At 37.4% G+C, this 12,905-nt stretch overlaps 1 protein-coding gene across 1 annotated transcript; it reads left to right on the plus strand.

Annotated features, from left to right (window-relative positions):
• Positions 1 to 802: 802 nt before the first annotated feature.
• On the plus strand, positions 803 to 5,411 carry LOC103441676 (geranylgeranyl transferase type-2 subunit alpha 1-like). The gene is made up of 7 exons (XM_008380375.4): positions 803 to 1,238; positions 1,354 to 1,514; positions 1,610 to 1,714; positions 2,764 to 3,564; positions 3,651 to 3,831; positions 4,343 to 4,529; positions 4,856 to 5,411. The coding sequence occupies exons 1-7, from the start codon at positions 957 to 959 to the stop codon at positions 5,242 to 5,244; spliced, it is 2,106 nt and encodes a 701-aa protein (XP_008378597.3). The 5' UTR covers positions 803 to 956; the 3' UTR covers positions 5,245 to 5,411.
• Positions 5,412 to 12,905: the final 7,494 nt, after the last annotated feature.

A 12,905-nucleotide genomic window follows, 5' to 3' on the forward strand; every position in this document is an offset into this window, starting at 1 on the left:
TTTTCGGTTTGGTTTGGGATTTTTTTCCAACCCTACTTATAGGTAAAGAGGAATACCTCTAATCATAGTACTAAGTGACAATAGAGGTTGTGTCTTAAGAAAGCAAAATACTAGTTTAGGAAGATATTGCCTTACGTGACTTTGTACTTTAACTTGTTCTATTGAAGACATATGTTGAACACAATGTGAAGCTTAACGCACTTTCCCACACTCTTAGTATAGATAATATTATTTGTTAAAAAATTAATTAATTAATTAATTAATGATCGTATGTCAACAAATGAGATAGGTCACAAACGGACCAAATGCAATTTTGAGTGCTAAAAATTTGAAGTCGGGATATGTGAGGTTTGGAAGCGTGTTATTCATGACACACTAACGGGTAATAAAAAGTTGGATAAAAATTGAAAACTTGTTTCGAATCCAATCCTGCGAAAATCAGCCCACAATTGCTAGCATAGTAGAAAAACGAAAGCATTTTTGCTCACTAATATAACTATGGGGTATATTTACTATATATCTAATTATTTGCTATTTATCGTTTCATCTAATGTTAACTTTCACATAAATGTGTTTTTTTTTTTCAATTTAAAAAAATAACTAAAATTAATTGAAAAGACAGTAACAAATTATTAAGTATACAATGAGGATACACCAAAATTAAGGGGTGGTGAGCAAAATTGCCCGCTATAAAAAATAAAATTTTAACAAAATATTTTTAGTTCTATTTATTTCAACGAAAAATCACATTTTCATACAAAAAGTCAATGCTATGATTATTCACTTTACACTCCTATATTTTGTGCTTATTAAAACTCAAAGTTTCTTTAGTTTTCTTAGAAAAACGCTAGTACATGAAAAGTCCCAATTCCCAGACGATCTGATCTTATTGCCCCGCAAATTTCAAATCGCGAAAGCAATTCGATCCTTCGCCCCCGCCGGAAAGCAGAAGCAAAATGCACGGACGACCTCGCAAGCCCGCGAAGCCGGAAGACGAATCGGCTTCTGCCGCCAGAGCCGAAGCGCTCCGAGCTCTCCAGTCGCAATTCTTCTCCAACCACCACAACAAGGTTTACACCGACGAAGCCCTACAGTTGAGCGGCAGACTCATCGAGCAAAACCCCGAGTTTTACACTGCTTGGAACTACAGAAAACTCGTCGTCCAGCAAAACCTCGATCGGTGCTCCGAGTCCGATCCCGACGCGCTCAAGTCCATCATTGACCAAGAACTCAGACTCGTATGCACGCATTTACTTATTCGATTGTGGAATGTCGAAATCGTGTTTTGTTTTGTTGAGATGAAGTTCGAATTCATTAAATTGTTGAATTGATTGGGGTTTGCTGTGTGTGTAGGTAGAAATTGCTCTGAGACAAAATTTTAAGTCCTACGGAGCTTGGCATCATCGAAAATGGGTGCTAAGCAAGGGGCATTCGGTTTTGGACCGCGAAATGAAGCTTCTCAAACAGTTCCAGCTGCTGGATCCCCGGAATTTTCATGCTTGGAACTACCGCAGGTACAAGTTAGTTACAACTCCTGTTTTAGGAATGAGGGGTCTGCTATTTCATATCTGCGTTGGATGATATTTTTTTTATGTTGCTACATTTGCAGATTTGTAGCTGCATTGTTGAACCGATCGGACGAGGAAGAGTTGGAGTATACTAGGGAAATGGTAGAAAACAATTTCAGCAATTACTCGGCCTGGCATAATCGTAGGTACGGTACAGTGGGGTTTGGTTTTAGTTTTGAGCACTCTGATACTCTTTTGTCAACTAAAAGTTTAGATTGGATTGAAAACATTGTGAAACATGTGGTTTATTTTCCATTTGCAATTTTTGATATTATGAATGCTACTTGTTTTATTTAATTAGTGCATTTTAAACATTTCATGCATGCTGTATTGCGACAAGCAATCATACAGATGATACATGAGCAAGTCTTAAGCCCCGTTGTAGAAAGAATAAATGGTGTAATTGGTTACCAATCACTGCAAGACAAAATATAGCAGAAAAAAAGAAAAAGGAAATGTGGATTGAATATTGAAACAAATAATCTAAATATGGGAAGTATCTCTGTGTTACAGCTAACCCCTTTTCAGATTCACTTAGCGCATGTTTACTTAACAGATATTGGAGCAGGAAGGAATGGAAGAACTTAGAAATAGGGGAAGTAAGGAAAGTGATTCAGATCACCTAGACCTTCCTAGTTGATCCATTTTTTAGGTATTTGATTATGGATTGCAGAGAAGACTTGCAGTTAGTAACTGCAGGAAACTAAAGTAAAGATCCCCTTAGTTGAAGAGAAATACAGTCATTTGGTTACATTTCTCAATAATCTTTAGATAAATGTTTTGTTTCTCTCTCCTTGGTTATTTCCAAGAATGTGGAGAGAATGTATAAAGAAAATTTTACATATCTTTGTCACTAATTGCTTTTTTTCTTCTATATGTATATAAAAACGACTTTCTTTCCTCTGCTTATTTACAAGCCAAATGAATGTAGTAGTCTCTTCAAATGTTGAACTGAATATGCTGCCTGTTATATTCTGTCTCCAGGCTAAGTCAAATTGAAAAGATAATTGTGTAATTGCATCAAATAATTATATCTTCTTAAGGATTCTTTCCACTCTTCCCGAGTTGCACTATATCTACTCATTGGTTATATTACAAAAAAATTGCAACATTGCGAAAAGCTAAATTTTTTATTTTATGTTTTATCTCACGAAACATGTCTATTAACTGATTGAATATATTGGGAAAATTGCAGTGTACTCCTGTCTAATTTGATGAAGAAAAAGGCTGAAGGGTTTTTCCCAAAAGCGAAGGTTCTGAACAATGAGTATGAACATGTACACGATGCTATTTTTACGGATCCAGATGATCAAAGTGGTTGGTTTTATTATACTTGGCTTCTTGATCAAACGGTGAAGACAGATGCTCCTCTTCTTGTTTCTTCTTGGCCGGCCCATGGATCTTCCGTAATTTTGTCGAGAAATAGGCACTCAAGTGACTGTTCTTCATCTCCATTTGATAGTTTCCGTTCTGATTCCGGAACAGTGCCACTGCTTATTTATTTCAATCAAGCAGTTGAAGGTGTAAATTCATCCAGTATAACCATTGAATCTTCATTTTGCACAAAAGATCTTATTTGGAAACCAGTCTTACAAAATAACTCCCAGCTCTCTCAAGTTTGGGTTACTCATATTAAATTTCCAAATGCAAAGTCTCATTCTTCAGAAGCGTATCAGCTGAAAGTTAGTGTTGGGCCGATTCAGGGTATCATTTCTGCAAGTGGCTTTGATTATAGTCATCCTACACAGTTTGCATTCAAAGTGTGTGTACGCCCTATTGAAACTGAACCAGCTGAAAAGCAGGGCGAGGACATAATTTTATGGACAGATGAAAATTTTCATGCGTTCCAAACACAATATCAGGAGCTACATGAAGTAGTTCCTGTTGATCAACAAAGTGTTAATGATGTACATGAGCCAACGGCTTCAAATTGGCGTGCAGAGACTATTGCTAAGGAAATAGCTCTCTTCCGAGAATTGGTGTCAGAGATAAATTGGTAGGCTTCTTATACTTTATGGGAACCTTTAAGGCTCGAAATTTCTAAAATCTTTTAATAATCCTCTTTTGATATTCCTTTTGCAGTAAAATTGGAAAGCTTACACTAGCAAGGCTATTAACAGCTCATGATGTTATCTTGTCTCCATGTACAAGCAAAATGTTCCACTCTGACGAAGTTCTTCAACTATATATCGACTTAATAAAGTTGGACCCATCACATTCTCAGTATTACAAAGATGAGCACAGCTTAGTATTCCTGCAGAAGGTAATTATCTCTTCTCCACCTCTTGTAGCAATTTATGATCCTTTATTCTATCAGTATGCCATTGCATGTGCATCTGGATTTGTATTCTTCTTCTGTGACTATCAGTGGCTGAAGGTCCTTACCTTTTTATGGATTACACCGACTCATAGATTCTAATTAAATAATCTAATTTCTTCAGCAAAAAAAGTTTATGTATATGGTAATGCCGCACATGTTTTGTCATTGCTTTTGACTGAGTACGACCAAATTGGGTACTATGGGATCCTGGCTGATAGAATGGATTACACTTATGCTCGATTGTTTAATTTATGACTGTTATATAAGTGGTCCCTTGCTGAGACTGGTCCAATATAATGTAGGTATTTGTTTATAGAAGCCTCATTTGAATTTTGGTAGGCAACTACTTTTGTGTTCTGGTGTTCATCAAATGAGAACTTCTTAGAACTTTCATTTACTTTAGGCTTCCCATTTTGAAGTTTTGCAGTTTGTTACATGTTTATAACTATTGCAGGTAACTTCCAATAGGGAGTCTCTGCTCAGGCATTGCTTTAGCCATAAAAACTTGGCTTCTTCGAGCATTGGTAATCATATATGCCTACGACTAAACAACTTATCATTATCGCGGATGGGGTCTGTTGAGAAATTACTGTGGGTCCGAATGCTGGACCTCAGCCATAATGAACTTCATTCAATTGAAGGTATGCTTCTTTTGCTCACGTTGTGCATCTTTTATGACTCTGTGGTGTCCACATATTTTTATTCAATTATTTTCCTCAGATTTATTTAAAAGTTGTATAGTTGGAGTTGCATATGTGGTTGACTCAATATGAGGAATTTGAACAGTCCTATTCATATATAAAGGGGTTGTCTTATGGTTTTCACCTCATCCGAAGGCACCTAAGCCCTAAGTCTCTAATTTAATGAGGCTTTGACTGTACATTATGCATCATTGTACTCAATAAACTTTGTGGTTGATTGTTTCTCGTTAAAGAGGAAAATGTCTTACACTTGGGCCTTTGGACAGGATTGGAGGCCATGCAGCTTCTATCTCGCTTAAATCTGAGTAACAACAAGCTCGGCAGTTTTACTGCTCTGGGTCCTTTGAAACAGTTGAAGTTACTGCAAGTGTTGGATATCTCATACAATGAGATAGGTGCACACTCTATCGACACAACACGGTATCAATGTTCTACTCCTCTTTCTCATACAGAAGAAGCTAGTTGGAACAGTGAAGAAATTGGGACTGGGGGTGCCGGTGTGAAAGGTTATTGGGAAGCTTTTCTGATATTTAAAAGCATGAGCTTGACGCAGTTAGTCACTCTAGGAAATGCAATTCCTGGCGAAAACTTCAAGTCATTTGTGGTCATGTTTGTTCCTACACTCGAGTGGCTGGATGGCGATAAGTTGCATTGACCTTTAATTCTGTTTATTTTTACAGTTAGCAAAAGAGAACTACTTTGTTCGATACACTGGTCCTCAATACATGATACATTGTCCAGTTTTAACCCAGATTATTAACTTGTCGGTAGAGAATAGACTGCAGAATCTAAAAGTTTGAATGCAAGTTTTACATTGTCGTATATTCTGGTGAAAATGGGTGTGTTTTGATGAATGTGCATTCTTTTGCCTAGTTTTGACTGAAATTATTATCTTATCACAAGGGGAGGTCCGTTGCCGGACATGGAAGAAACCGATCGAATAAATGCTTCCCAGGATAGCATTGAAGTAGAAAACGGCGGTGGCTGCAGCGGCGACAAACATCGGAACTGTAGAGACCTTGAAAGGAAGAAATGGAGGAATTTAACTGGCAGGGCGACCAAGCCATCTTGTATTCTTCTCGCTGCAGTGTCGGATTGCAGAATAATATCACAACACTAAACAAATGTTTTCACTAAAACGCAACTTTTTCATTTTAAAAGGTTAACATGTTTGTTTTATTTTATTAAAAAAAAAAACGGGAGAAAAAGATATTTTATTTCAACGTTAAGAAAAGATGTACTGTTAAACTAAAAATTAGCCGACACATGAGGTAGACAACGATTGCGAAGATGATTTAGAACTCACCAAACATTGTGCAAGACTGACGCTGTTATGTTGTTCCTCAAAATGAATCGGAATCCCATGAAAGCAGGAGCTGAAAACAACACCTGCAAAAATACCTAATAAGGCATAAAGATAAAGGGAAGTGTTATTGACACTCCAAAAATTTCATTCTACACTCTTTACAAGTGTATTTTTCTTTCTAAATATAGAACGTTTGAAGTGTAGAATAGGAATTTTGGAGTGCCAATAACAATTCCCAAGATAAATAGCCTTGTTCTTTTTGTTCGACTTGAAGCCATTCTCTCGCTCTCTAGATCCCTGTGGCTGCTAATTAGCTCAGAGGCAATCACTCTCCTCTCTCTCTCTCTCTCTAGATTTCTGTGGCTACATTTGAATTAGCTCAGAGGCACTCCTTTTGTGTAACAAGAGACTTGACGCCCCCAAGTCATGTATTCTCACTAGTTTGGCCCCAAGTCATGTATTTTCACTAGTTTGGCCTGCTGTCGAATTTCAAGCGTTTTTGTTATGACCGAAGTTATTACTGAGGTTTTATGCTTTATTACTGTGAGGAATTTGTTAATATGCCAGCTAGCATTTAAAAGTGTAGAGGCTGTATAAAAGGAGCGCAGCTCCCTCAAATGTATTAGATCAAAATTTACAAAAAGAAATTAAACACAAAAATATTTGGAGTTGTGCTTCTTCTTCTCTCCTTCTCTCTTCTTCCATAGCTTTCTTGTGCTACTTACAGGTTGATTAAGGGAATTGAGAATTGGATCATATCAATGGTATCATCCTTCTCGAATCCTGGTTTCCCTCCTGTGCACACCCACCCGACCCGTCTTCCTACCATGGATGCACACCTCTCTGCTGCAATCGACTCATTTGAAGCTTCGATGCGTGCTGCGATCCGTGATGCGATCCGCGAAGCTATGGATTCTGCACTCACAGCCATTCACAAGGCTGTGAATCTTGTACTCGTCGAAATCCGCAATGACCTTGCTCAGTTACACCGTGACTTGGCTCTCGACGTTGCGGGAGATTCTGATCCAGCCTCGACGTGTTCTGAGGAAGCTGCATCGATCGAGGTCGGTCACCAAAAACCTCACAACGGAGACGGCAACCCACTCCGAATTTCGTCGACAATCCACGACCATTCCATTCCACCATTGCTCTCATCTTCACCGATGTTGCGAGCACTAGCAAATTCAACCGTCAAGCCACACTCGAACAAGTTTGCTGCATCTACAGTCTTGCTTCCGGAATCGAAGACGATGATCTCTGCTCCGCAGCTACTCCATAAGCACTTGTTCTCCGATAGTACGAAAACTAGACTTGAGGTAGTTCTTAATTTAAGTATCATTTCAGCAACTCCGAAGGCTAAGGTCCCTTCTCTTATGACTGATAACTATGGTGCATACGTAAAAGATAAATTTGGATGAGTTAATTGGTATCTTGTGGGTAAGTCTGTGAAGAAGGATCTGTGTGCATCGACCCTGTTTGATGAAATGTCTAACAGACAGGGTGACGAAAATATGGGAACACTCTTCAATTTCATTTACTATCTCATACATCACCTGCAAAGGCTTATTCCTTGTCATATCACCTCCAATCTTAATAGTGCTTGTGCAAATCAGTTGACTATATATGAGCCATCCCTCTACGTCTATGTTGCATCTCAATCATTGTGGAGCAATCTGGATGCCTTGGTATATTTGAAGCTCTTGATATATGGTTATTTAGCTCTTTACTTGTTAGGGTCCTGCATCAATAACAGTATTATGAATACTCTTAGTGGAACAGTAATTGAATATAGTTGTGAATCATGTCCAAGGGTTCAGGTCATCCCTAACCAGTGGGTTGCATATGTGCAACTTCGCTAGCATGTTTCTCACAGATGTCGGTTTTCCTATCTGGAGCAGCTGATCTTGAAACTTAGTTTTGCTGCTAGTGCCATATGGATTAAACAAATGGTTAAAGAAATTTCTTATGAAGAAAAAGCTAATGTATCCCACGTTGAGATCAAGATGATTGAAAGCAAAGGCTTAGATGAAAAATATTCCCCTGTAGACATTGTGATGTTTCGATTAGCTAAAAGCACGGTTGGCATAAATCAAACTACACACTCTGTTGGTTTGGATGATATTGAGTTAGATGCCCAGGGTGATTTGAGTGGGCATCCTAGCAGCAAAGTACCCATAGAAGAAAACCTTGTTTAAGTACCTATTAACTTGGTTTATGATGCTGGTTTATTTTACTTGGGAAACACCTATTATATGAACTCCACCATACATTTTCTGCATTCTGTTCCAGAGTTGAAATCAGCTTTGATCAAGTATTCTCATTTTGAAAGAAATGATGGGGGGGATCAAACTTCTCATAGGCTGAATATTACAGCTTGTGCTTTAATTAGTGAATTGGATAAAGGTATCAAGGCTATGGCACCTGTGCAATTTTGGATGGTATTGCTCAACAAGTACCCTCATTTTGGTCAGCAATATAACAATATCTTCATGCAACAGGATGTGAAAGAATGTTGGTCACAACTTTTATACACCCTTTCTCATTCTCTACGATAGTCAGGTTCTAGTGAAAGTCCAAACTCTGTTAAAGCCCTTTTCGGCATTGAACTTGTTAGCATGGTGTATTGCATAGAAAGTGGGGAAAATGGCTCAGGGTTAGTTCAATCTTTTGAGGGCCACATATCACATGAAGTGAAACATTTACAATGTCCATATTCTTGTGAATTTTTGCTTGAGTCAATTATGGCTTGCACTTTAACGAAGCTTGTTTTGAGATTGGAGGAGATTTAGCCTTCAAAGGTTGAAGTGAACAAGGTTGAACTTATAGAAATAGATTGGACCTTCAAATTTGATAAGAAAATCATGCCAAAAAAGGGTAGCGGTCATGTTGTGCTAATTGTTCAGAGACATCACTTTGCTTCCTACTTGGAAAGGGAATGGCAGTGCTTAACCTATGATATTCAAGTAGCAAATGTGTTGATTGGAGCTTATGATAAAACATGGACCATGACTACAAACCAGATGGCAGTGGCAAAACTTGTAGCTTGGAGTCCTAGGCCTATTATACTACTGAAGTTTAGGGTGGATGGAATTATATGCAATCCACATGATGGTGAAATTCTTAACTAGCCAACTAGTCAAATGGATGCTAATCTTCAAATGATCGCAAAGGTAGCTACTTTCTACAATAATCCTAGCATTAAACAAGCAGAAAAGAAGTATGTTGCCCATGGAATGCCTACTGAGGCAGCTCCAAAGTTTTTAGTTGAGAAGATGGTCGTCCTTTCTGAAGAGTCCAAGGGTGTGGAATCATCAAATGGAAGGGATTTTTTTGGTTGTTGCCATAAGTGGAGTGAATTTGAACGCCGAATTGCAACCCTTGAGTTTGATCGCGATAAGAAATCCACGGGTGTAATTGTCAACTCTGTTTTAGGGGAGGAGTCATTGCTAGTGAAGGGTGTTGTAGAGAATTTGCTTGAGAAAAGCACTAAGGTTCAGTTGCTTGATGGCACTGTTGTACCACTGGATGATAGCTCAAGGAACTATATCGTGCAAGCCCTTCATGAGATGTCAACTAGTGCTTTGAAACCACTAAATGATTCACCTGTTTTGAAACTTGCTGATACTGGGATTGCAATGGGCATATCTAGAATTGAGAACATGACCATCACAAGGGAACGTGTTGCTGCTTTCAAACAAGTTCCCACATCCAAATTTTTTAGCCTTGTGGACAAGGCTAATTTTCAAGGGGGAAGTATTGTTATGACCGAAGTTATTATTGAGGTTTTATGCTTTATTACTGTGAGGAATTTGTTAATATGCCAGCTGACGTTTAAAAGTATAGAGGCTGTATAAAAGGAGTGCAGCTCCCTCAAATGTATCAAATCAGAATTTACAAAAAGAAATTAAACACAAAAATAATTGGAGCTTTGCTCCTTCTCTCCTTCCCTCTTCTTCCGTAGCTTTCTTGTGCTACTTGCAAGTTATTGAGAATTGGATCGTATCAGTTTTATTTGTTTATTTGAATTTGGAGGTAATTATATTTCTTCTCTGTCATGCATGGCGCCCAAGTTCTCCAAACCCTCTAAATATGGGTTGTTTGTAATAGTTTAGCATAATTTAGGTAACTTTGATTTTTAATTTATTTAGATTAATTTGGTTGTAATTTAGGTAACTTAATTTGGGGGATTGTTAAATTTTTGTTAATTAATTCGAACCATCTCTGCAATTAACTCATTTATTATAGGAATGCAGTTTTTGAATTGTAGTTAGGGTTGAATACCTACTATAATGGCAAGTGGCTTTTTACCACAGTGATGGAAAAGAGTTGAGCTTTGCATGACAGCGTGGGTTCGAGTCCTGTCGGTGACTAATCTAACATCTAATCTAACAAAATGTATCGTTTGACAAAAAAAAAAAAAATAAATAAATAAATAATACCTACTATAATGGGCCAACAATACCCATATATAGAATATAATATACCATATACACTTTTAGTAATTAAGTAATCATATTTCTAGAGTCACATTTTTTAGAAAGTTGTAGAGAAAATTGCCCCACAACATTTTTTGAGCTTGATTGAGTTCGCTACAAGAACTTGAAATGCATAAATGTTTGACTACCAGAATGATCCTTCCCCGAATAAGAGACCCTTGACAACGCTTTCAGTTTTTAAAATGGGCATGGATCCCCCATCAAGAGTATTTTGCACACAATTGGGTTGCATCGCATTCTAAAGGAGGATGTGTCCGGGACCTCCCACAATTTTTTTTTTTTTTTGAGGAGTTGCAGTATGTACCCTTACCACTAAACTAGTTGCTGTGGTTTTAATTTGTCATTTACTTTAGTTCTTTATTTACTTTTCAGGCGTTAGAGCATTATATAGAGATATATTGTAATTGTATATTGATATTAGACATTAAAATTTTAGTAATCGATATTAATCGATTTATAAACTATAAAGATAGGTTCACCAATTACAAATTTAACTAAAGGTCCTTAACATAGGTTCGTTAACATTATTAACCACATCAAATGAGTTTGAAAATCATCACAAATATATATAGAAATGATAGGTTGATTAACATTGTAAACCACATGGATAGGTCTGATAAATCATCAAGTTTGTTGCTACAACTCGAGTCCCTGGATGGCGATAAGTTGCATTGACCAGTGATTCTGTATATTTTTACAGTTTCGATGAGGATGTTAGGGATCCTCACATCCTATCTGTACATCGTACGGCCTGCTTTCGTTAGGTACTGTTTGTATTTAATTTTAAATAATAAAAAATTTAAAAAGGTTTCTAACCACACGATGTACACTGAACGGAAGTTTTACCCCAGATTATTAACTCGTCCGTAGAAAATAGACTGCAGAATAAAAAAAGTTTGAAAGTTTTCCGTTGTCGTATTTTCTGGTGAAAGTGGGTGTTTTGATAAATATGTACTGTATGGAGTGACATTTACTTTCCAGTCACGGTAGTTTACATGCCAAAACAACAGAGGGGAAAACAACAACGCATTGTTTTGCCAAGTTTTGAATTAAATTATTATCTTATTACATAGAGAGGTCCATCGTCGGACATGGAAGAAACCGATCGAGTAAATGCTACCCAGAATAGCATTGAAGTAGAAAACGGCGGTGGCTGCAGCGCGGACAAATGACGGAACTGTAGAGACCTTGAAAGGAAGAAATGGAGGAATTTAACTGGCAGGGCGATCAAGCCATCTTGTATTCTTCTTGCTACGGTGTCTTGTATTTGGACTGCACAGTCAGATTGCGGAATAATATTAGAACACTAAATAAACGTTGAGAAGAGATGTATCACTAGACCAAGAATTTGTTGCGATAAATAACTTAGAACTCACCAAAACCTTGTGTAAGATGGGCACTGTTAAGTTGTTCCTCAAAATTCATTGGAAAGCAGGAGCTGAAAACAACACCTGCAAACATCCCTAATAAGGCACAAAGATAAACAGCCTTGTTCTTTTTCTTTGACTCTGATGCCATTCTCTCTCTCTCTGGCTGCTTCTAAATGAGCTCAGTGGCTCTCTCTCTCTCTCTCTCTCTCTCTCTCTCTCTAGATTTCTGTGGCTGCATTTAAATTAGTTCAGAGGCACTACTTTTATATAACAAAAGACTTGACGCCCAAGTCATGAATTTCACTAATTTGGCCTGGTGTCGAATTTCAAGTGTTTTATTTCTTTTCTGTTTGGGATTTAATATCTTTGATAATTTTGGTAGCTAAGATTTTATTTATTTATTTAAATTTGGATGGTTCGCAATTATATTTCTTCAGGTATGCTTGGCGCCCAAGTTTTATAAACCCTCTAAATATGGATTCTTTGTAATAGTTTAGGATCAGTTAGGAAACTTAGATTTTTAATTTATTTAAATTTGGTTGTAGTTATATTTCTTTTCTATCAAGTATGGTTGGTGCCCGAGTTCTCTAAACCCACTAAATTTGGGTTCTTTGATAATAGTTTCATTTATTTGGTTTCTATTTTTAATACATTTATTGTATCAGGTTCCTTTAATATAAACCTACCTCCAGTTTTTTATTGTTGCACCGAAGAAGATTGTCAAATTTGTAGGGGTACGCAAATCGATAAACGTTAATGTGAGATCAGAGTTAATTAATTCAGAATTATCTCCGTTATTAACTCATGTATTGTATGGATTTAAATTTTCCATTGTAGTTAGTGTAGGATTCCCATTATAATTGTGTAGATTTGTTTGTATGCATTATATAGAGATATATTGTTGTTGACCCTAAAAACTAGCCTACGTGTCGCACATACCGAATAGTTGATGAGCTAACTACGTCCTTATGGTAACTGTAGGCATGCCAACTCAACGACTGGACTCGGTCGGTGAGTAGATTGAATGTAATGGAGGTGTCAAACACGCTGTTGACTTATGTTATCCAAGTAATCACGGCCGAGGAAGGAACTTGTCTCAGCCTTTGAGTTTTAGAGCCTAAGGGCAAGGCTACTAGTCACTGCG

Source organism: Malus domestica, chromosome 08 (genome assembly GCF_042453785.1).
Source record: "Malus domestica chromosome 08, GDT2T_hap1".
Lineage (NCBI taxonomy): Eukaryota > Viridiplantae > Streptophyta > Magnoliopsida > Rosales > Rosaceae > Malus > Malus domestica.